The sequence below is a fragment of the Pseudophryne corroboree genome, chromosome 11 (genome assembly GCF_028390025.1).
Source record: "Pseudophryne corroboree isolate aPseCor3 chromosome 11, aPseCor3.hap2, whole genome shotgun sequence".
NCBI classification, from domain to species: Eukaryota; Metazoa; Chordata; class Amphibia; order Anura; family Myobatrachidae; genus Pseudophryne; species Pseudophryne corroboree.
Window position 1 is genome coordinate 319,240,203 of NC_086454.1, and position 25,352 is coordinate 319,265,554.

General features: G+C 48.1%; 1 protein-coding gene and 1 long non-coding RNA gene across 2 annotated transcripts in view; one reads left to right on the forward strand and one right to left on the reverse strand.

The window, feature by feature from the left end:
• The window catches only part of CIBAR2 (CBY1 interacting BAR domain containing 2), a 41,970-nt gene extending 27,822 nt beyond the window's left edge, over positions 1–14,148 (reverse strand). Inside the window, exons 1-3 of the mRNA XM_063945683.1 lie at positions 14,057–14,148; positions 6,607–6,841; positions 1,520–1,588 (exon numbers count right to left, since the gene is read on the reverse strand). Of these exons, the coding sequence (XP_063801753.1) occupies positions 1,520–1,588; positions 6,607–6,841; positions 14,057–14,076 (324 nt within the window). The 5' untranslated portion in view covers positions 14,077–14,148. The remainder of the gene's footprint in view (positions 1–1,519; positions 1,589–6,606; positions 6,842–14,056) is intronic.
• Positions 14,149–14,180: 32 nt separating this feature from the next.
• LOC134969613 (uncharacterized) overlaps positions 14,181–25,352 on the forward strand; it is a 47,391-nt gene continuing 36,219 nt past the window's right edge. Inside the window, exons 1-3 of the long non-coding RNA XR_010189509.1 lie at positions 14,181–14,315; positions 16,615–16,662; positions 16,745–16,777. This is a non-coding gene — a long non-coding RNA (uncharacterized LOC134969613). The remainder of the gene's footprint in view (positions 14,316–16,614; positions 16,663–16,744; positions 16,778–25,352) is intronic.

Here is a 25,352-nt window from a genome sequence, read left to right on the forward strand (position 1 = left end):
TACAGGACACTGACGGCACAGGGAGACCGTGACAAGTGACATACAGGACACTGACGGCACAGGGAGAACGTGACGAGTGACATACAGGACACTGACGGCACAGGGAGACAGTGACGAGTGACATACAGGACACTGACGGCACAGGGAGACCGTGACGAGTGACATACAGGACACTGACGGCACAGGGAGTCCGTGACGAGTGACATACAGGACACTGACGGCACAGGGAGACCGTGACGAGTGACATACAGGACACTGACGGCACAGGGAGACCGTGACAAGTGACATACAGGACACTGACGGCACAGGGAGTCCGTGACGAGTGACATACAGGACACTGACGGCACAGGGAGACAGTGACGAGTGACATACAGGACACTGACAGCACAGGGAGTCCGTGACGAGTGACATACAGGACACTGACGGCACAGGGAGACAGTGACGAGTGACATACAGGACACTGACGGCACAGGGAGACAGTGACGAGTGACATACAGGACACTGACGGCACAAGGAGGAAGAGACACAAACATGGCAAACAGGCCACTGACGGCACAATGACACCGAAACACGTGGCAGACAGGCCGTGACAGCACCAGGAGACCAAAACGGACACGAGCAAGGTGGGCTGCTCTTGTCACAGGTAGACAGAGATACATGATGGAACAGGTGGACTGAAATATGAGACAGAAAGGCCACAGATGGCACAAGGAGTCAGATATACGAGACAGAAGGGCCACTGCTGGTACTGGGAGACAAGAGACAGAATGGCCACTGCCTGCATGCACAGGAAGACAGACACACGAGGCAGGTAGGGTGCCCTTGTCACAGAGAGACAGAGATACATAAGACAGTCGGGCCGTAGCTGGCACAGGAAGACTGAGATAGGAGACAGACAGGCCACAGCTGGCACAGAGAGATAGATGGCCTTATTCAGTGGTGGACACAAATCGCATGACAACTGTGGGCCGTATTCAATAGCTGTCGAGTTCTTTCCGACGAAACGGACCCAAGAGCTCTCTATTCAATGCCGGGTAAACCGGACAGGTTTGGCCCGTTCACAACAATGTCAATCCGACTTTTTTTCAAAGTCGGATTGACATTGTCGGAAATGGGGCTCGAACCTGTCGGATTTGGCCCCGCTTCCGACAATACACGCGGATCGGCGGCTCCACGTGCAAAAAACGGGCCCCTAATGAATAGGTCAGAACCCCTTCCGACCTAAATCTGTCGGAAGCTGCTGTCTTTCCGACAAGATGGCAGCTTCCGACACTTATTGAATATACCCGTGTCTTCATACGCAGCGGCACAGAGAATCAAAGACACGAGACACAGAGGCTAAAGCCATCACAGGGAGACGGACACATAAAATAGACAGGCCACAGCTGGCAAAAAGGAGACAGAAGGGCCACTACCGGTACTGGGAAAACGGGGAACAGAGGCAGCCATTGCCTCACAGTTTCATAGAGCACAAGGACGAGTTGCAGGCTGGATTACGGATCAACAGCTTTGTACTTACCCGCTTTTCCTTAATTAGAATTCCATACATTTTTATTGGGCTTAGAACTTTAGTTTCCAGCCTCTCCACCTGCAAGTAAGGAAGAGTCAGTGACAGTAGATTATTCCACCATTTCCTTCCAGACACAAGTCATGTTCTGTAAACGGCATTTATTCTTATTGTTCAGACTTCAAAAAAAAGATTTTAACACCGATATCAAGAAACGTGTTTAGGACGCTGAGACTTTCTGACTATTTTCCAGTACATGGAACATGCTCAGTTTCATAAAGATGACCTCCTGTCCTCTACGCTCCTTCTCTGACCGCTCTCCTCCACCTTGGTAATTTCCTCTCAAGCCCTCGAACTCAGATTCTCTACCAGTCTCCCCAACTTTAAAAGCACTCTTGACACGTACCTTTTTTATTAGGGTGTACCAGTCGTCCTCATATGTTATACTTTTCTCCTCCACCACTCTAGCATAGATTGTTCCCCCTTCACCATCCAACTGTTCACCCCTTCCCCCGAGTATGTAAGTTCTTACGAGCAGAGCCCTCCACCCTCTTTTCTCACCCTAGCACTATCCAGGTCACCAGTGCCCTTCCCAACTGTCTCCTCCCCTCTGCCTCCATCCACTCACCCATACGTTGGGTACTGAATTGAATCTCACCTTTGACTCACTGTATGCCTCTGCTAGCTTTAGCGAATTGCCCTACCCTCGCACCTCTTACCTGTCCTACCTGGTCTGCGATGTGAGATCAAAGTTTAGCATGCCACTTTCTGATGGTACTCAATGGCACCTTTTTTTATTTATTATAGAATTTCTGATTCTTTTAACCAGTTCCACAATAAAGGAACAAATTAGTCATATAATTTTGTTAATGACTACTTATCTGAAGGGGAAGCGGTTACAATACCGCTAATCGGGATCCTGGACGTCCCAATGCCGCCGTTGGAATCCCGACTAGGGGGATATCCAATTAGCTTCAGTAATTTACCGGTGCTAATAGTCCCGCCGGGGGCTATTTAATTAGCCTCGATAAGCCGGCACGAGACGCGGCTTATCGGGGATTTTGTTTTACCTACCTCGGGCAGGCGAAACCAAATACCCGGAAACAGCCTGCTTTTGTGCGAAAACGGGACTGCTTCTACCAAAAACAAACAGGTTTCACTTAACCTGTGTGTTTTCAGGAGAAAGGGCATATTTTTTTTTTTTTTTTTTTACAGGCGATCTATTAGGATAGCATGAATAAAAAAATTAAAAAAATCCGGTGAAACACTGTGGTAAGAACAAAACAAAAAAAATTGCAAAAAACATAAGTTTTTTGCACCCGATGTTTTGCCGGGGCTAATTGGATATCCTCCTAGCGGTGAAATGCAGCCGCCGGCTGCCCAGGGTGTCGATGGTACTATAGGGGGTCATTCCGAGTTGATCGCTAGTGAAAATTGTTCGCAGCGATTAAGTGAAAAAACGCGCGACGTACTTTCACAACGGGTCTAGCGACGCTTTTCAGTCGCAATGGCAGCCGCAGAGTGATTGACAGGAAAGGGGGGCGTTTCTGGGTGTCAACTGACCGTTTTCAGGGACTGTTCCAAAAAACGCAGGCGTACCAGGAAAAACGCAGGAGTGGCTGGCTGAACGCAGGGCGTGTTTGTGACGTCAAATCCGGAACTGAATGGTCTGAAGTGATCGCAAGCGCTGAGTAGGTCTGAAGCTACTCTAAAACTGCACAATATTATTTTGTAGCCGCTCTGCGATCCTTTCGTTCACACTTCTGCTAAGCTAAGATACACTCCCAGAGGGCGGCGGCTTAGCGTTTGCACGGCTGCTAAAAACTGCTAGCGAGCGATCAACTCTGAATGACCACCATAGATAGTACTTTTACCTTTATATGAATACTGGTACTGTCTTATTGTAGAAAAGTACTGATGTTTGGTGCTTATGCAGTAGTCTGCCGTTGTATATGGTAATTATGCTCTGGTACCCAGTTACTGTTTTCTATGTTTACGCTGTAGGGCGCTGCATACACTTTGTGGCACCTCATAATAGATAGCAATAATCACCACATCATATATGAGGGACACAAATGTGCATTCTACATACAGTATGAACATAAAGCAATGACCCTTCAGCACATTTCCCAAGGCTATAAAGTGAGGGTTTTATTCACTGCTTTCTACAAAGATATCAGCGTGAGGGAAAATGCTGACCGGGCTTTTATGAAACTCCCAAGTGAATGGCAGCCAGCAATTAATGAGTAAATAATTATCTCGCCAGCAGCCTTGTTTCCTGGAAAAGTGCCTAATTAAGAAGGTTCCGAGGCGGCCTTTACCTCCACTTTCATTCTTTCCTCCTATAGAGAGATCATTTAACTGCCTGCGCCGCCTGATTCATTAACGCTCTTCTGTGTTAGAAATTACCCAGCAAAGGTCAGCTTTCCGCCAGCAGAAGATGAACAATGTTGCGTGCAGATTATTGCTTTGAGGATTAGCTAGCTATGAATATGGAGATACGACAGGCAGGGAGGGGGGGAGGGCGGAATCCTGTAGTAATTGACTTCCACATACACTGCTGTTTGCGCGACCTCTCTCTGATACTGGAATTAGCTTTGAAGCCTCGCTCGCTACTTCCCTTTTATCCATAATTTAGGCTCTTTCAAGTAAATTCAGCTCCTGTAAATGTCACCTCTAATAAAAAAAATATATATAGTTCGCTCCCTGCTGTAAACAATATCAAATGCCGAGGCATCAATCATTATAAAACAACCAATCGCCGCCATCATCGCACAACTGCGCACATTGCTGTAACTCTGCCCTTATCAGGGTAGGGAATTAGCCGCGCATAAAAATAAAAGACATTAATGAGCTAATATAATAAAGGAGACATCACCTCAATGGAATACCAGTAAGCAGCAAAGCAGAAAGGGTAGCAGTTGATTTACAGACGGTCATAATCCCGGCAGCCATTGACCAACGGTCAAAATAGCAATATTCATTATGCCGACATGTTCAAAATGTCAACATAGTCAGAATACCGACATTTGAAATGCCAACATGCGCTTTTAAGGAATTTTTGCCCCAAAACAGACTTGTACATACTTTACCATGCCAGTGGACCTGGAGGGGAAATATAATAGTGTGCCAAGCGCAGCGAGGTACACTTAGACGGTGTCCATGTCGACATTGACACAAAAACCCCCAGAAAAACCCATGTCGGTATTTTGACATTGTCAGCATTACAGCTGGTGCAAAACACAGCTGCCAGGCTGTTAACCAACCAGCCCCGTTCCAGCCACATAACACCCATCCTCTACTCCCTTCACTGGCGAATCATCTTCAAGATTGGCTTACTGAGTCTCAAAGCATTACATGACCAGCGCCCAAGGTACCTGAAGCAGCTTCTGACCCCATACTGCCCCACTCACTTACTGCGATCTGTAGATGAAGGACTATTAGCAGTACCTAGAATCTCCCGGAATTATTCCGGGGGTTGAGCTTTTAGTCATGCGGCTCCGACTCTATGGAACTCACTTCCCCGCATAGTGCGAGAGGCCCCAACTATAGAATCCTTCAAAAGTAGACTCAAGACTTTCCTGTTTACTCAGCATTTCCATAATGTCCCTTTAGAATCTACATCAGAGGATCTCAAACGCAGTCCTCAAGGCACCCCAACGGTCCTGGTTTTAAATGTATCCATGCTTGGCCACAGGTGACTTAATTAGCACCTAAGTCAATTGGATTTAACCATCTGTGCTGAGCCATGGATATCCCTAAATCCTGGACTGTTGGCGTGCCTGGAGGACTGCGTTTGGGAACCTCTGATCTACATGTTTCTGTATTTTATGAAAAGCTTTTCTGTACTTCATTATTTTCTGTACTATATTATGCTATGTATCTGTTAAGCGCCTTGCTTCCTACTGGAGAAAGAGCGCTATATAAATAAAATTATTATTATTCATATTATTTTGACCGTGACGGTCAGTGGCTGGCAGGGTTATGACCGTTGGTTTTGTGTCCGCCGGTAAATCATACTGAACCTGCAGAAACAGGTACATCAAGTTATCATCGATTCACATAAACTTACACAACACTTACTGCTTAGTGTTACCTCCTCTGATATGGCAAAAGATGATTCATTCTAATGGTATCAGATGCTCTCTAGGCGATACCAGTGGCCTGTCTAGATTACAGTACAATGCCTCAGATGTCCAATACAAATGGCTGGACACACAGAGCCTATATATTATATAAATATAACCACTTTCTAACGAAAATGTATTGCCACTATCTCAATATGTTCTCCGCCGAAACAGAGGTAGTATTATGGCGGGTTTATATTTCCCTCCGCTTGTGCACCCTGTGCAACGCTGGAATAATTACATGATACGCTAATAGCGCTCCATCTACCTGGCATTAGAACGCGAAGTTGCCCCCATATGTACTGTTACTCATAGCAACTAATAAGACAGCGGCTTAGATCAGTCTAGTGCAGGTTAGACAAATGAAAACTAATACACGATTGGATGTTTGGAAGCCTGGAAGGCAGCACATCTTATTAAAGCAAAAGGAAACTTCTGCATTGTTTAGCTTCTCCATATTCCAATGCATTCTTATGGAATGGCAACATTTCGGTCCCATTTGCTAATCTATGCCTAACTCAATGATGTGCCGGTTTCTTAGTGGGAGATGTATCAAACCATCTAAAGAGGACAAGTGGAGATGTTGCCTATAGCAACCAATAAGATTCTAGCTATCATTTATCTAGTACAAAATGACACCAAGAATCTGACTGGTTGCTTGGAGTAACAGCACCACTCAATGCATATATGTTATTCGTAATAATACATTACGGCTCATTCTGATGGACATGCGTTTCTCCTACACTTGACACATGCAGGTCTTGTGCCTACATTGCCGCCATGTGGCCGGGCTCATCCGGCAGCGCACTGCGTTTCTGAGACAGGCAAACATAGTAATAAAGCACTGAACACAATGGTCTGTGTTCTAGAACAGGAACAATAATAGAACGTGAAAAGTTTGCAGTAAAGGTAAAGGGGAACCTTTCAGCAACTTATCATTGTGTCACCAGGGAAGGTGCTTGTCGTAGGTACCTGGGCATGTCTATAGTCCTGAATCTTTGCCAAGTCTTCAGCCATGTTTTTCAGGGCACTCCTCAGCTCTGGGTTCTCGGTGTTTCCAAAATCAATGAGTTGCTTGACCAGCTGGTCCGCTTTGTCCCGCAGCTTGGCCGTCTTACGGGTATAGGAGGCTAGTATCGTGCAGAGCTGCCCGAAGTACTTCTCCGCATTGGATACAGTGTTTTCCATAATCTTGATTTGGGCATCTCTGATGGGAAGAAAAGGTAATTAGTGGAACGATTAGAACATGGACCAGTGCTTAGGGAATGAAGTACCGTCCCCTTAACTTGCTAGAACTGAGCGGAACTGTTCATTGGGGCAACAAAGAATTGGCTTTAAAGCGGAACCCTTATCTGTACCCACTTGCAGGGACGTGCAGTCAGGGGAGGTAGGAGGCAGTGCCTCCCCTGTCATTAATGAGTAAAATAATACAAAGAAGATACTTATGACACATAAGTATCTTCTTTATTATTTTACTTATCATTAATGTGTGCATAATTAGTTTGGGAGGCACCGATCGTGGTGCCACCCGTAGTGATTGGGAAAAGATATGGGAGCGGGGAGCGGGGGGCGGGCGCGGGCTAGCAATGGGCAGGAAAGCGGCACCATTAGAAGTGCCGCTTTCCTACAGGGACGTGCTTTCAACCTATGAAAGCACGTCCCTGTGAGTGAGGCCACAGTGATTGGCCAGCGGATCCGTCACTGGATCCGCTGTCAATCACTGTGTGTGCGTCGGTGGCGGCGGAGGTGCGGGCGGGCGGCGGAGGTGCGGGATACGGCGGGCCGGGCGGCGGAGGTGCTGGCGGTGGAGATGCGGGCGGCGGTGGGACGCGGCAGTACGGACAGTTCTGCAGAGTTTGGCAGCGGAAGCGGTACCCATTTCAAAAATGGCGCCTCAGCATCATTTTTGAAATTCAAGATGGTCGCCGCGAGCTAATCATGGCTCGCCGCGTCATCGCCCCGCCCCCTCCGCTGACTTATATAAGTCAGCGCGAGGCAGCGGCTGTCAGTCAGACGGCGGAGGAGGAGCTGAGAAGAGCTCCTGAAGACCGAAGACGCCGTGGAAGTCCTGGATGGGCGGCGGCTATGCAAAAGAGCTTAGCAGCCGCCGCCCACCAGGTGAAGACGCTGGAAGTCCTGGGAAGGCGGCGGCCATGCAAAAGAGCTTAACGGCCACCGCCTCCCAGGTGAAGACGCCGGAGGAAGATGCCAGAAGCCCTGGGAAGGCGGCGGCCACGCAAAAGAGCTTAAAGGCCGCCGCCCCCAGGTGAAGACCCTGTTTAATAAAGGTTTTTTTAAAGTACGTGTAGTGTGTTTTTTTAATATTTTCTTTACAGGTGGACTACAGGTGCCAGCGGGCCCTTTATGTTCGGGCATGCTGGCACTTGTGGTTCTCCAAGTGCCAGCATGCTGGGGCAGGCCTGCTGGGACCTGTAGGCCACCTGTAAAGAACAATATTACTATTCTTTACAGGTGCCAGTGGGCCATTTATGTCCGGGCATGCTGGCACTTGTGGTTCTCCAAGTGCCAGCATGCTGGGGCAGGCTTGCTGGGACCTGTAGGCCACCTGTAAAGAACAGTATTAGCATACAATGAACCCCGCACCCACCGCCACCAGGGGTGCGGGGCATAGCACTGGGCTATCAGCCCAGTGCTGGTTATTGCTCGGGAGGGGGGGACCCCATTTTAATTTTTTGGGGGCCCCACTTTCCGAGGAATTCCAACCCTGGGCTGACTGGTTTGGGGGGTGTTTAATGGCATGGCAGGGGGACCCCACACTGAGTGTCTCCCCTGCTATGGCATTACCCCCCCTGGCTGGTTCTGCCCGGGGGGAGGGGGTGTTTAGCTGCAGTGCCTCCCCAGCCCCTGACCTCACCGCACGTCACTGGTACCCAGTGGCTGCAGCCATTCTGTGACCTGAATCAACTGAAAAGCAATTAGTAACATCACAGATATGTATTTATTTCCAGTTATTAATATAGCGCTCACATATTCCGCAGCGCTTTACAGAGAATATCTGGCCGTTCACATCAGTCCCTGCCCCAGTGGAGTTTACAATGTATGGGGCCAATTCAATTGTTTTACCCCGCAGCTACCACCAGGGGAATGCAAAATAGAGCAATTCAATTGTTGCTCCTTTAGGCGCCCAGTAGCCGCGGGGCTGACATTTTTTCTCGCAGCCTCCTGAGGTGTGAGAAAAAAATCTGTGGTAACTCGGATTTAGCCAGAGGAAAGCCCCGCAAGCACAGAGAGAATATACAAACTCCACATCATTAGGGCCATGGTGGGAACTGGATTTATGACCTCAGAGCTGAGAGACAGTAATGCTAACCATTACACCGTCCATGAATATCGTAGACTAGCTATTCACAAGAAATCAGTATAAGTACAATGCAACTAGAGTCACACTATTAATGATTATCATATTCTAAATGGACTACTTGAGCCACAAAGCGCACAAACAATGGCTGCTAAACTAGATGACAGGTCTCATTTACACAAGGAACCCAACAGATATTACTTTATTAATAAAATAATATCTAACAATTATACACAGTCATAACACGTCACATCACAGGCATAAAGTATGGGGCCTGATTCAAAGATGCACGATATGCATTAGCTATTGGGAAAGTCTCATAATGGAAACTCTGGGGCCTAACATAGGGGCTAATTCAGACCTGACATGCGGGGGGGGGACCAGCACAGGGCTAGTCCGCCCCGCATGTCTGGCCCTCCCCCAGGGAGTTACCCGTCGCACTCCGGGTCGCAGCGGCTGACGTTGCCCGGTCATTTAGAATCTGTTGGCTGCTATGGGCAACTTTGCCACTTTATCTCTCTCCAAGGATCTATACATCTCCCCCATAGATCATATTTACGATTGGTTGCTATTGGCAACATCTCCACTTCTAAGAAAACTCACACTTTAGTAAATATACCCCATTGTTTTAATATGTTGCAAACTATAGGGTGCATGGGGTTTCAGCCCTGGGCAGGCTACTATGACTCATTAGTGATGTCATAATGTGATGCTGGGCAGGCTACTACGACTCATCAGTGATGTCATAATGTAACACAGCCCTATGTAAAGGTTGGCCCATCAATGTGTCAGCCACTTGTGGTGATACTTTGAGCCGCAGCGCTACTCTCCGAGTAATTCATAGAACTGGAATCCGCCGATGACTATTGGCGTTGGATTATGAAAGACGAGTTTGGATGCCATCTTATATCGTCTTGATAATATCTTCAATTAACAACTGGTAAGACTATGTAGTCTTGATTGCAAACTATGCATAAACATCGTGTTATTATTCCGGATGTGACTTGCCATGGGAAATTTCCCATCATGCAGCCTTCCGGCAAATTAATTAGAAACATCAAGCATTATATTCAGCCGCTTCAGCTTCTGTGTTCCCCATTGCTGAAAGGCAGCTTACCTGAGATCACAGACAAAATGGCATCAGATAAACTGATGTGCAGAATTGATAAGTTAAACGATGTCCTCCGCTACGAGTGGCTGTCTATCTGGGAAGCAAACATTATCTTGGATTATTACTGCCACGTGTTAGTAGTGAGGAAAGACGCGGCCAGCTTGTTTCCCAAGAACACTGTGCCCATCGTGGCTAAATCTGATAGTGGAAGCAGAGCAGGCAGAACAGGACGCCTCTTGGCTTGCGGGAAGCAAAGGCCTCTACCATTTAGCCTGTCAGGAAAACCCCTCGCATCGACCTGGCTTCCCGTTTACAGAGAATGTACGGACGGAGCTTGGAGATCATGTGATCTCCAAGTGCTGCCCCCGCCGCGTCATCGGCTATGTCACCAACCCAGCAATATGCCGGGTTGGAGACGGCAGTGGGAAGAGGAACGGACGCAGCTCGCAGCCGGGTAGCATCCTTTTTCCTGCAGTTTTTTAAGTCAGGACTGTTCTGCCTAAATTGGGACAGTTGGGAGATACTTGGGAAATGTATCAATCCTTGTAAAGAGTGAGGAAGTGGATAAGTGGAGATGTTTCCCCACTTATTTTATAGAATGCACTTGATAAGTGCTAGCTATAGAAGCTGGTTTGTTGCTGTGGGCAATATCTTCACTTGTCTATTTCTCCACTCTTGAGAAGGTTGCCCCCCCCCCCCCCCCCCCCCCCGAGCGCAGTACTATCAGCGGGAGGAGGGGGAGCAGCATAGTAGTGCTCGCAGCCTGGTCCCAACAAGTAAACAACCCTGGTAATGAGCAGCATGACACCCAGAGCCAGAGCATGAAACCCCTGGCAACGAGCATGAAACCCCTGGCAACGAGCATTACACACCGCTGGAAACAAGCATGATACCCAGAGCATGAAACCCCTGGCAACGAGAATGGAACCCAGTACATGAAACTCTTGGCAACAAGCATGGAACCCAGAGCATGAAACCCCTGGCAACGAACAGGTAATTACAAGTAATTAAAAGCATTACTGTATGACATATTGTATCACGGGCATTGCGGTGTGTGGCATAATATGGTGCAAGGGGCATCAGGGCCGGATTAAGGGCCACATGGGCCCGGCACTGAAAATATTCAAGGGTCTATTGGAAAACAGAAATGCAATTCAGGCCCGGCGCTAACCGCTCAGCAAAGGGATGCAGGTCAGGGAGGCACCAGGCTGGAGAGGCGCTCTCCCCGTTCTGCATCCCTGAGCTGAGCTGCTGCCGACTGCTGCTACGCCTGTCACACTCTAGGATAGGCAGCGACGCCGGCAGCACGAAGCATCGCTCCCCTGTCACAGACTCTCAGTGCGGACCTAAAAGGGGGTGGAGCTACACGGGACCAGGCTGTAGCCTGCTGCTCAGGACAGAGGATGAGCTGCCAGACTTCCTTATGTAAGTGGCTGAAGAGTGAGCGAATAAAAGTGTGTGTGTGTGTATATGTATACAGTATCTGTGTATATGTATGCGTGCGTGTGTATATGTATACAGTATCTGTGTATATGTATGTGTGTGTGTGACTGTGTAATGTATGCACAATGGGGGTCATTCAGAGTTGATCGCTCACTAGCAGTTTTTAGCAGCCGCGCAAACGCATAGTTGCTGGCCACGGGGGATTGTATGTTCGCTTTGCAGGAGTGCGAACGCCTGTGCAGCCGCGCGGCAGCAAACACATTTTGTGCAAAACAAGACCAGCCCTGTAGTTACTTATTCTGTGCGATGATTGCTGCGACGAATGACACGGTAAGGACGTCAGATACCCGCCCGGCCACGCCTGCGTTTTTCCAAACACTCCCAGAAAACGATCAATTGTCACCCATAAACGCCCTCTTCCTGTCAATCTCCTTGCGATCAGCTGTGCGACTGAATGCGTCGCTAGAACCTGTACAAAACCACGATGCTCTTTGTACCCGTACGTTGCGCGTGTGCATTGCGGTGCATACGCAGATTAGCGCCCGTACGTTGCGCATTGCGGTGCATGCGCAGATTAGCCGTTTTTTTCACTGATCGCTACGCAGTGAACAACGGCAGCTAGCGATCAACTCGGAATGTGTGTGTGTGTGTGTGTGTGTGTGTCTGTGTATGTACTGTATATGTGTGACCGTGCGGCATAATGTGTGTAAGCGTCACTGGTATAAGGGGCGTTATGTGTGTAAGCTTCACTGGTACAGGGGGCGTTACGTGTGTAAGCGTCAGTGGTATAGGGGGCGTTACGTGTGTAAGCATCACTGGTATAGGGGGCGTTACGTGTGTAAGCATCACTGGTATAGGGGGCGTTACGTGTGTAAGCATCACTGGTATAGGGGGCGTTACGTGTGTAAGCATCACTGGTATAGGGAGCGTTACGTGTGTGTAAGAGTCACTGCTACAGGGTTCATTGTGTGTTTAAGTGGCACTACTACAGGGAGCATTATGTGTTTAAGCGTCACTGCTACAGGGGACGTTACGCGTGTGTAAGAGTCACTACTACAGGGTTCATTGTGTGTATAAGTGGCACTACTACAGGGAGCATTATGTGTGTAAGCGTCACTGCTACAGGGCGTTACGTGTGTAAGCATCACTGGTACAGGGCGTTACGTGTGTAAGCATCACTGGTACAGGGGGCGTTACGTGTGTAAGCGCCACTGGTACAGGGGGCGTTACGTGTGTAAGAGTCACTGGTACAGGGGGCGTTACATGTGTAAGAGTCACTGGTACAGGGGGCGTTACATGTGTAAGAATCACTGGTACAGGGGGCGTTACATGTGTAAGAGTCACTGGTACAGGGGGCGTTACGTGTGTAAGAGTCACTGGTACAGGGGGCAATACGTGTGTAAGCGTCACTGGTACAGGGCGTTACGTGTGTAAGCATCACTGGTACAGAGGGCGTTACGTGTGTAAGCGCCACTGGTACAGGGGGCGTTACGTGTGTAAGCGTCACTGGTACAGGGAGCGCTACGTGTGTAAGCGCCACTGGTACAGGGGGCGTTACGTGTGTAAGAGTCACTCGTACAGGGGGCGTTACATGTGTAAGAGTCACTGGTACAGGGGGCGTTACGTGTGTAAGAGTCACTGGTACAGGGGGCAATACATGTGTAAGCGTCACTGGTACAGGGAGCGCTACGTGTGTAAGAGTCACTGGGACAGGATGCGTTACGTGTATAAGCGGCACTACTACAGGGAGCATTATGTGTATAAGCGTCACTGCTACAGGGCGTTACGTGTGTAAGCATCACTGGTACAGAGGGCGTTACGTGTGTAAGCGCCACTGGTACAGGGGGCGTTACGTGTGTAAGCGTCACTGGTACAGGGAGCGCTACGTGTGTAAGAGTCACTGGTACAGGATGCGTTACGTGTGTAAGCGCCACTGGTACAGGGGGCGTTACGTGTGTAAGCGGCACTACTACAGGGAGCGTTATCTGTATAAGCATCACTGCTACAATGGGCATTTTGTGCGCTGTCCCTTTGTAAAGTATGGGAGGGAGCAAATTTATAGTTTGCAGGGGAGCGCCAAACACCCTAGCACCAGCCCTGATGCAATCTTAATAGTTATGCTTTATGGCTGACCATGTGGCCAGCTGGTGGCTAGTGATCACCATGCTGCCATGATGATGGGCCTATTTTTATGTGGCAGCCTGTAGCTGGAGCTCCATTCGCCCCATTGTTAATCTGGCCCTGGTGGGGGTAATAGTACAGATAACAGCTCCCTCCCCACTCACACTGACTGGGGGTCTCTGTACAGGGTGGTGGGGGTTGTAATATAGAGAACAGCCCACCCTCCACACTCACACTAGGGGGTCTCTGTACAGAGCAGGGCGGGGGATAATAGTACAGAGAAGAACAGCCCCCCTTCCCACTCATATACTGGGGTCTCTGTACAGGGCAGGGGCTGTAGTAGTACAGAGAACAGCCCACCCTCCCCACTCACACTGACTGGGGGTAATAGTACAGGTGAGGGAGCAGCCCCTCCACTTCTATCTCACCTGGACAGCACTATGTTCATCCTGAGGGTCTATGGAGCAGGGCGGGGGTCAGTCTCCCTCTCTCAGGTGAGTGAGTGCCGGGCAGGCAGGCAGCAGCAGCAGCACAGCCGGATCCTCTGCACAACTGTTACCCGGCAACCTGCAACACAGACTCAGGGCGTGCCGGTGCCGCTGTCTCCAGGGGAATGGCCACACGGCTACACACGGCCGGAGTCCCTCCCATCGGGGCCCCAAACTCCCACCAGCCTGACACTAACGGGTGAGGGCTCACCCCAAACACCCGCCAGCCTGACAACTGACAGGTGTGAGGGCGAATTAAGGGCTCTCTCCATCCACACCCGCCCTAGCCCTGAAGGTTTTACCTGAGAGGCGGACACCCGTGGGACTACAAGCCCCAGCACCACCACAGCGTTCTGGGAGCTGTAATTCCACCTCACAAGTTTCTGTGTAGATATAGCAAGATCATAAGGAACCATATATTATTAATGACTCCAGCTATTTGCCACGCAGTATATTATATTATCAGGGCCTATTTATTACCTCATGAAATGTTGCAATGTGTTTTCCCCTGTATCTAGGTGCATTTGCTATTTTACCTTTACTCTCATTGCTGTAAAAAAGGGGCGATAGGCCGCTGTACACCGCAGGGCAGCCGTGGGCACTGTGTGGCCCTCCGAGCCTCTTGGGCCATTAGCGCTTTCCTGATTTATTGTCAAGTTTGTTTGTTGTAGCTGGCAACATCTGTGTAAGATGGCTGCTGATATGTTATTACTGATAGGCGCCGCTTTCTTTGCTAAAAGGCATTATTTCCACCTATTTCCGAGCTTGAAGGTGGCGTGCTGTCCATTTGGAGGTTAGGCTGGGTACACACTAAGATGTCGGGCTGATTGCGCCATCGCAAACGATATATCATAAGTGCATACACACTACAATGTATTGGCAGTGATCGCATCATACTTGCCTACCTGACCCTCTCCATGAGGGAGAAAATGCTCTGTTCCTGGACTTTCCTGGTAATGTATGATTGCCATCACCTGTGGTGAGCTAGGTAATTGATAAGAAAGGTGTTTCACCACAGGGGATGGCAATCATACATTACTAGAAAAGTCCAGAAACAGCATTTTCTCCCTCATGGAGAGGGTCAGGTAGGCAAGTATGGATCGCATCCCGGAGCATACAGGGCTGTCACATATCTTCTGCTCTCAAGATCAGAACAAAAGATAGTATACATGCAGTATACATCCCGCGGGAGCTCGCATCATATACAATATCACCCGTACACACTGTCTGACGTAACCGATATATTGTATGAGCCGGCGGCTCGTACAATATATCGTGTGCACATTGGACAGTGTGTACCCAGCCTTAGCCTCATGCTGTTTAAAAATATGTAGATTAATACAAATATTAAGGGTCAGTTCTATTGCAAGCAGTGTAATGTTGGGAACACACTAGACCGACAGATCGGCTGTAAGTTGATCCGCCGACCGATCTTACCGATCGTCAGCCCGAAGTGTTGTGCCTGATGTCACAACTGGGCTGGCATGTACATGTGGCAAATGTACGTGTATGCGTACACACAGCACAATATGGCTGTGCTGCAGGGCTGATGTGATATGTCTGTGAATGACGTTCACAGACATCGGTGGTACACACCCCACCGACGCGCTCACGATATATCGGCCATTCAGTTGAACGGTCGATATAGCGAACAGTGTATGCCCACTTTAAAATCCCATGTTTTCAAGCGACATACAGATTCTAGCTATTATCTTCTAGAAGGTGTTAAGGTGCATACACACTAGGCGTTTTTGCCCAGTGTGTATGCATAGCGATGATCGCTGACATCGCTGGGCTGAAAAGCGCTCAGTGCATACACACTGAGCGCATTTCCCCCCTGCCCAGCGATGTCAGCGGGGGTGAGCGGCTTTCCATAGCAGGACGCTATGGAAAGCCGCTCACCGCGCCGTTCATCTACTGGTAACACCAGTAGATGAACGGCGTCCGCTAGCGATGAAGCGGGAGCGCGCATCAGCGCTCATCGCTGGGGCATACACACTGGGCAGCTTTGAGCTGAAAGCAGCTCAACACACCAAAAGTGTCCTGCTTTCAGCTCAAAATCGCCCGGTGTGTATGGGCCTTAAGATAAATAATACCACTTTCAGACAGAAATGTCTGAAAGTCCTTGCATTGCAATGCCGAGTAGTTTTGCCGGTCCCTGTCTGACCTCCTTTCACGCAGACAAGCAAATTACCGGGTCGAGAATTTTGACCCAGTAATTTGCAGATCAACACGGGTATTTTGTCTGTTATTCATGAAATTACCGGGTAGAACTGCTTCACCCGGTAATTTAATTTTCTGTGTGAAAGGGGTATAAGTACAATCTGATTGATTGCTATAGGTAACATATCCACTTCTATAAACCCGCACTTTAGTAAATATTCCTCTGAGTGTGCAAGTGACATGAAAAATCTGCAAATGCCTTTATCAAACAGAAGCAGAAACATTGAACCCTTGTAGGTGCACCATAATGTGTTATATCTGTCTGTGCCTTTCAGGTGTGCTGTGGCAGTGACTGAACCTGTTCATCAGCAAATGAGATAAAGGCAATTAGCAAGTATTGTGTATCTACATCTTCTGTACAGTGTTTGGCTTGTCTAGGATAACTGATTCTTTGTGTCTCTGTAGGGTGGTGGTCTCTGTCTCCCATCTGCTAAACAGGTAATATCTATCATGTATTTACCAATATTATTACAGATGCTTAATTAACTCCCGGTTGCTTTACCATGCACAACCCCCACCCACATGCTTTTTTGGGAACCTGTGGCCTTAAAACAATGTTTAGTATGCAAAAGATATAAATTTGGAAACGTATACACACATGTAGAAAATCAGGGCTTCTTGATGAGTATGTGATTTGACTTTAGTTCTGGGGAGCTTTGAGATGTAATAAAACAACACTGCAGTATATGGTTTATTACAAAATGTAAATAAAGGTTCCTCTAGGATTCCAGTATATATTGCTGAGCATTAACGATTATGGGGTATATTCAACTGAAGTCGAAACTGCCGTCTTGTCGGAAAGACTGCAGTTTTTTTACTTTTTCAGGTCGGAAGGGGTGCCGACCTATTCAATCCCCGGCTTTTTTATCCGACAAGTCGGGGAATTCAACTTGTCGGATAGCACGTGGATCGGTGGAATAGCTGCTGATCCAAGTGCTTCTGTTGGAAACAGGGCCAAATCCTACAGGTTTTGGCCCTGTTTCCGACCATCTCAATCCGATTTAAAAAAAGTTGGATTGAAATGACGGAGCTGAGACAGGGGAGAGCAGTGGCTACAGCACAGCATATGTAGGAGGATGTGGCCCAGCCGCCGCTCACGGCAGCGTCCACCCGACTTAAGCAAGCGAGGTCTCGCTTGCTGGAGCCGGGTGGACGCTGCCGTGAGGTCTGGCGGCGGTGCCACATTCTCCTACAACGCTGCTGTAGCTGCGGCTCTCCCCAGTCTCCCCCCTCTCCTCCTCTCGGCTCCCTCATCTCAATTAGACTTTTTTTGGTTCAATCATTTTTATTGAAACAGAATTTTGTACATTTCAAATATTAAGATACAGTAAACAAAATCATGTAACGGTTAGATTACACAGAAGAATCCTTCCGTGAAGGAAATCCGTTGTATTCACCAGGGCTCGTAGTGAAGTGTAGTTTAAATTTGAGTTAAGTATATGGTAGGTCGACGACCTTCTATATTGCTAGGAAATTAAACCTCAGATAATAGGAAGGAGGGGGGGGGGGGGGGAGACGAACAGAGACGAGACAGGGTAATGAGGGGATGTACATATAGGGGAAGTTCAAACGAGACACCTTACAATATGTGCTAAAATATAGTATATGAGAAAACCAGCTATCAATGTGTATTGTTGAGAGGGTTTTAACCCTCCAAACAAATAACAAAAAAAAGGGAACAGTGATACATTAGCTTGGTATTAAATATCAGACAAAAATAGACAATGAATGAAGGAGGACATCGAAATCAAGATAGAGAACGGGGTAAGCTAGTATAACAATATTTCTCTATCGTCCTAAGTGGATGCTGGGGTTCCTGAAAGGACCATGGGGAATAGCGGCTCCGCAGGAGACAGGGCACAAAAAAGTAAAGCTTTACTAGGTCAGGTGGTGTGCACTGGCTCCTCCCCCTATGACCCTCCTCCAGACTCCAGTTAGATTTTGTGCCCGAACGAGAAGGGTGCAATCTAGGTGGCTCTCCTAAAGAGCTGCTTAGAGAAAGTTTAGTTTAGGTTTTTTTTTCTTTACAGTGAGTCCTGCTGGCAACAGGATCACTGCAACGTGGGACTTAGGGGGAAAGTAGTAAACTCACCTGCATGCAGAGTGGATTTGCTGCTTGGCTACTGGACACCATTAGCTCCAGAGGGATCGAACACAGGCCCAGCCGTGGAGTCCGGTCCCGGAGCCGCGCCGCCGACCCCCTTGCAGATGCTGAAGCGTGAAGAGGTCCGGAAACCGGCGGCTGAAGACTCCTCAGTCTTCATAAGGTAGCGCACAGCACTGCAGCTGTGCGCCATTTTCCTCTCAGCACACTTCACTGGGCAGTCACTGAGGGTGCAGAGCGCTGGGGGGGGGCGCTCTGAGAGGCAAATATAAACCTTATACAAGGCTAAAAATACCTCACATATAGCCCATAGGGGCTATATGGAGATATTTAACCCCTGCCTGACTGGAAAAATAGCGGGAGAAGAACCCGCCGAAAAAGGGGCGGGGCCTATCTCCTCAGCACACGGCGCCATTTTCTGTCACAGCTCCGCTGGTCAGAACGGCTCCCAGGTCTCTCCCCTGCACTGCACTACAGAAACAGGGTAAAACAGAGAGGGGGGGCACATTAATGGCTATATATATATATATTAAAGCAGCTATAAGGGAGCACTTAATATAAGGATATCCCTTGTATATATAGCGCTTTGTGGTGTGTGCTGGCAGACTCTCCCTCTGTCTCCCCAAAAGGGCTAGTGGGTCCTGTCTTCATTAGAGCATTCCCTGTGAGTTTGCGGTGTGTGTCGGTACGTGGTGTCGACATGTATGAGGACGATATTGGTGTGGAGGCGGAGCAATTGCCAAATATGCAGATGTCACCCCCCAGGGGGTCGACACCAGAATGGATGCCTTTATTTGTGGAATTACGTGATGGTTTATCTTCCCTTAAACAGTCAGTTGAGGACATGAGGCGGCCGGACAATCAATTAATGCCTGTCCAGGCGCCTCAAACACCGTCAGGGGCTGTAAAACGCCCTTTGCCTCAGTCGGTCGACACAGACCCAGACACGGGCACTGATTCCAGTGACGACGGTAGAAATTCAAACGTATTTTCCAGTAGGGCCACACGTTATATGATTTTGGCAATGAAGGAGACGTTACATTTAGCTGATACTACAGATACCGTAAAACAGGGTATTATGTATGGTGTGAAAAAACTACAAACAGTTTTTCCTGAATCAGAAGAATTAAATGACGTGTGTGATGAAGCGTGGGTTGCTCCTGATAAAAAGTTGATAATTTCAAAAAAGTTATTGGCATTATACCCTTTCCCGCCAGAGGTTAGGGCGCGCTGGGAAACACCCCCTAAGGTGGACAAGGCGCTCACACGCTTATCCAAACAAGTGGCGTTACCCTCTCCTGAGACGGCCGCACTTAAGGATCCATCAGATAGAAAGATGGAAGTTATTCAAAAGAATATATACACACATGCAGGTGTTATACTACGACCAGCTATAGCAACTGCCTGGATGTGCAGTGCTGGAGTAGTTTGGTCAGAATCCCTGATTGAAAATATTGATACCCTAGATAGGGACAATGTTTTACTGTCGTTAGAACAAATAAAGGATGCATTTATCTATATGCGTGATGCACAGAGGGATATTTGCACACTGGCATCTCGGGTGAGTGCTATGTCCATTTCAGCCAGAAGAGCCTTATGGACACGACAGTGGACAGGCGATGCGGATTCAAAACGTCACATGGAGGTTTTGCCGTATAAAGGGGAGGAGTTATTTGGAGTTGGTCTATCAGACTTGGTGGCCACGGCTACTGCCGGGAAATCCACTTTTTTACCTCAAGTCACTCCCCAACAGAGAAAGGCACCGACCTTTCAACCGCAGCCTTTTCGCTCCTACAAAAATAAGAGAGCAAAGGGCTTGTCGTACCTGCCACGAGGCAGAGGAAGAGGGAAGAGACACCAACAGGCAGCTCCTTCCCAGGAACAGAAGCCCTCCCCGGCTCCTGCAAAAACCTCAGCATGACGCTGGGGCCTCTCAAGCGGACTCGGGGACAGTGGGGGGCCGTCTCAAAAATTACAGCGCGCAGTGGGCTCACTCGCAGGTAGACCCCTGGATCCTGCAGATAATATCTCAGGGGTACAGGTTGGAATTAGAGACGGATCCTCCTCATCGTTTCCTGAAGTCTGCCTTACCAACCGTCTCTTCCGAAAGGGAGAGGGTGTTGGAAGCCATTCACAAGCTGTACGCTCAGCAGGTGATAGTCAAAGTACCCCTATTACAACAAGGAAAGGGGTATTATTCCACTCTATTTGTGGTACCGAAGCCGGATGGCTCGGTAAGGCCTATTCTAAATCTGAAGTCCTTGAACCTCTACATAAAAAAGTTCAAGTTCAAGATGGAGTCACTCAGAGCAGTGATAGCGAACCTGGAAGAAGGGGACTTTATGGTATCCTTGGACATCAAGGATGCGTATCTACACGTTCCGATTTACCCCGCACACCAGGGGTACCTCAGGTTCATTGTTCAAAACTGTCACTATCAGTTTCAGACGCTGCCGTTCGGATTGTCCACGGCGCCTCGGGTCTTTACCAAGGTAATGGCCGAGATGATGATTCTTCTTCGAAGAAAAGGCGTATTAGTTATCCCATACTTGGACGATCTCCTAATAAGGGCAAGGTCCAGAGAACAGCTGGAGACAGCTTTAGCACTATCTCAAGAGGTGCTAAGACAACACGGGTGGATTCTGAATATTCCAAAATCCCATTTAATCCCGACAACTCGTCTGCTGTTCCTAGGAATGATTCTGGACACGGTTCAGAAAAAGGTTTTCCTTCCAGAGGAAAAAGCCAAGGAGTTATCCGATCTGGTCAGGAACCTCCTAAAACCAGGAAAAGTGTCAGTACATCAATGCACAAGAGTCCTGGGAAAAATGGTGGCTTCTTACGAAGCAATTCCATTCGGCAGATTCCATGCAAGAATATTCCAAAGGGATCTGTTGGACAAATGGTCAGGGTCGCATCTGCAGATGCACCTGCGAATAACCCTGTCACCAAAGACAAGGGTGTCACTTCTGTGGTGGTTGCAGAAGGCTCACCTATTAGAAGGCCGCAGATTCGGCATTCAGGATTGGATCCTGGTGACCACGGACGCCAGCCTGAGAGGCTGGGGAGCAGTCACACAAGGAAGAAACTTCCAGGGAGTATGGACGAGTCTGGAAAAGTCTCTTCACATAAACATTCTGGAACTAAGAGCAATCTACAATGCTCTAAGCCAGGCGGAACTTCTCCTGCAAGGAAAGCCGGTGTTGATTCAGTCGGACAACATCACGGCGGTCGCCCATGTAAACAGGCAGGGCGGCACAAGAAGCAGGAGTGCAATGGCAGAAGCTGCCAAGATTCTTCGCTGGGCGGAGAATCACGTGATAGCACTGTCAGCAGTGTTCATCCCGGGCGTGGACAACTGGGAAGCAGACTTCCTCAGCAGACACGATCTTCATCCGGGAGAGTGGGGTCTACATCCAGAAGTCTTCAACATGTTAATAGACCGTTGGGAAAGACCAATTGTAGACATGATGGCGTCTCGCCTCAACAAGAAACTGGACAAATATTGCGCCAGGTCAAGAGATCCACAGGCAATAGCTGTGGACGCACTGGTAACTCCTTGGGTGTACCAGTCAGTGTATGTGTTTCCTCCTCTGCCGCTCATACCAAAGGTATTGAAGATCATACGGCAAAGAAGAGTAAGAACAATACTAGTGGTTCCGGATTGGCCGAGAAGGACTTGGTATCCGGAACTTCAAGAGATGCTCACGGACGAACCGTGGCCTCTACCTCTGAGAAGGGACCTGCTACAGCAGGGTCCCTGTCTTTTTCAAGACTTACCGCGGCTGCGTTTGACGGCATGGCGGTTGAACGCCAGATCCTAAAAGGGAAAGGCATTCCAGAAGAAGTCATTCCTACCTTGATTAAGGCACGGAAGGAAGTCACCGTGAAACATTATCACCGCATTTGGCGAAAATATGTAGCGTGGTGCGAGGATCGGAGGGTTCCGACGGAGGAATTCCAACTGGGTCGTTTCCTACATTTCCTGCAATCAGGATTATCTATGGGTCTCAAATTGGGATCCATTAAGGTTCAAATTTCGGCCCTGTCAATATTCTTCCAAAAAGAATTGGCCTCTGTCCCTGAGGTCCAGACTTTTGTCAAGGGAGTACTGCATATACAGCCTCCTGTGGTGCCTCCGGTGGCACCGTGGGATCTAAATGTAGTTTTAGATTTCCTCAAATCCCATTGGTTTGAACCATTGAAAAAGGTGGATTTGAAATATCTCACATTGAAAGTGACTATGTTACTAGCCCTGGCCTCTGCCAGGAGAGTATCTGAATTGGCGGCTTTATCTTATAAAAGTCCTTATCTAATCTTCCATTCGGATAGGGCAGAACTGCGGACTCGTCCGCATTTTCTCCCTAAAGTGGTATCAGCATTTCATCTGAACCAACCTATTGTGGTGCCTGCGGCCACTAGCGACTTGGAGGACTCCAAGTTGTTGGACGTTGTCAGAGCCTTAAAAATATACATTGCAAGGACGGCTGGAGTCAGAAAATCTGACTCGCTGTTTATATTGTATGCACCCAACAAGTTGGGCGCACCTGCTTCTAAGCAGTCGATTGCTCGTTGGATTTGTAACACAATTCAACTTGCACATTCTGTGGCAGGCCTGCCACAGCCTAAAACTGTAAAAGCCCACTCCACAAGGAAGGTGGGCTCATCTTGGGCGGCTGCCCGAGGGGTCTCGGCATTACAACTCTGCCGAGCAGCTACGTGGTCGGGGGAGAACACGTTTGTAAAATTTTACAAATTTGATACCCTGGCAAAGGAGGACCTGGAGTTCTCTCATTCGGTGCTGCAGAGTCATCCGCACTCTCCCGCCCGTTTGGGAGCTTTGGTATAATCCCCATGGTCCTTTCAGGAACCCCAGCATCCACTTAGGACGATAGAGAAAATAAGAATTTACTTACCGATAATTCTATTTCTCGGAGTCCGTAGTGGATGCTGGGCGCCCATCCCAAGTGCGGATTATCTGCAATACTTGTACATAGTTATTGTTAACTAATTCGGGTTATTGTTAAGGAGCCATCTTTAAGAGGCCCTTTCTGTTGTCATACTGTTAACTGGGTTTAGATCACAAGTTGTACGGTGTGATTGGTGTGGCTGGTATGAGTCTTACCCGGGATTCAAAATGCCTCCCTTATTGTGTATGCTCGTCCGGGCACAGTACCTAACTGGAGTCTGGAGGAGGGTCATAGGGGGAGGAGCCAGTGCACACCACCTGACCTAGTAAAGCTTTACTTTTTTGTGCCCTGTCTCCTGCGGAGCCGCTATTCCCCATGGTCCTTTCAGGAACCCCAGCATCCACTACGGACTCCGAGAAATAGAATTATCGGTAAGTAAATTCTTATTATCATCATATATTAAATGGCTTCAATGTGGATGGCATTCGAGATAAAAGAACAGGGAGAGTGTTCGCTTCAGTGATGAAGGTAGAAATCTATCATAATACCTTCTGAGAGATATTAATATGATGCTCTAGCGGGAAGGGGGTCTAGACCAGAAGGGGCTGTTGTGCCAAATCAAGGGTGTTTAAATAATATTTCCATTTCAAGGCAAATTTATTATAGGAGAGAGATGGATCTAGAGCCAAAGAGCATTTGTCGAAGAGGAGTAATTGAAGCATTCTATTCTTCAGTTCGCATAGGGTCGGAGCTGAGTGTACTGTCCAATGTGTTAAGATCATTTTTTTGGACATAGTTAGTATGATTGTGAGTAGGTGAATAATAGATGGTGTGTCTGCAGGGAGTGTCCAATTTCTAAAATTAATGCAGAGGCATGCAAGTGGATCAGGGGTTAATGAGGTAGAAAGCAATGTGTTAATGAAGACTAGTACCTTCCTCCAGAACTTGAGTATTTTTGAGCATGACCAGAAACAATGGAAAAATTTGGCGTTCATCATTTTACATTTGCAGCATTGGCCCGACTCAGAGGAGAGCATATATTTTCTCTGGGCTGGTGTGATATAAAGTCCATGGAGGGTCTTAAAGTGGACTTCTTGGAGATAGGCTGACTGGAGAATTTTCATGGTGGTATGATGATGAGATATCAATATTTGGGTATTAGTAATTTCCGGGCAGTCCATGGACCAAGATGTAAGGAGAGGGGTAAGCGGGTCCTTATCAGTGGAGTCAAGAAGTAGTTTGTATAGGAAGGTTGTTTTATATGCTCCATTATGTAAAGTCAGAAAGAGTGGGATTAAGGGGTCTGGGTGAGAGAGTGAAAGGATAGGTGATTTGATGGTGTCATCATAATGTCGAACTTGTAGGTACATGTAGAAGTTGGAGTGTGGGATATCGTAGGTCTCATGTATGGAGTTAAAGGGGAGTATTCGCCCTCCAGGATCAAATAATTTGGTGGCAAGGTCTAGTCCTTTAGTGCTCCAGTTTGAGAAGGAAGAGTTATGCAATGAAGGGGGAAAGTTAGGGTTGCCCCAGAGAGGGATGTAAGGTGAGATTGCATGATTTCTATTCAGGAGTTTATTTATATGTATCCAGGCGTCATAAGATCCTCTGAATAAAATGTGATTGAGAATGTGGTGTGGGAGGAGTCGTAGGGGGGTATGCAATAGAGCGCTAGGTGAGAATGGGGAGAAAATAGCATCATCTAGAGAGCGATCTGTGTATGTAGATTTATTAACAAGCCAATCCGAGATGTACCTGAAATGGATTGATAAGTGATAGAGGGTGAAATCCGGGATGCCCAGTCCTCCCAGTCTAGTCGGATGCGTTAGCTTGGATAGTCTCATCCGGGGTCGTTTGCCGGTCCACAGGAATGAGGAGATCAGTGAGTTTAACATTTGTACATCCGACTTTGGCAGGGGGGAAGGTATCATTTGAAGACAATAGAAGATTTTAGGAAACATTATAGTTTTAATTACAGCAGCTCTACCTAGTACAGATA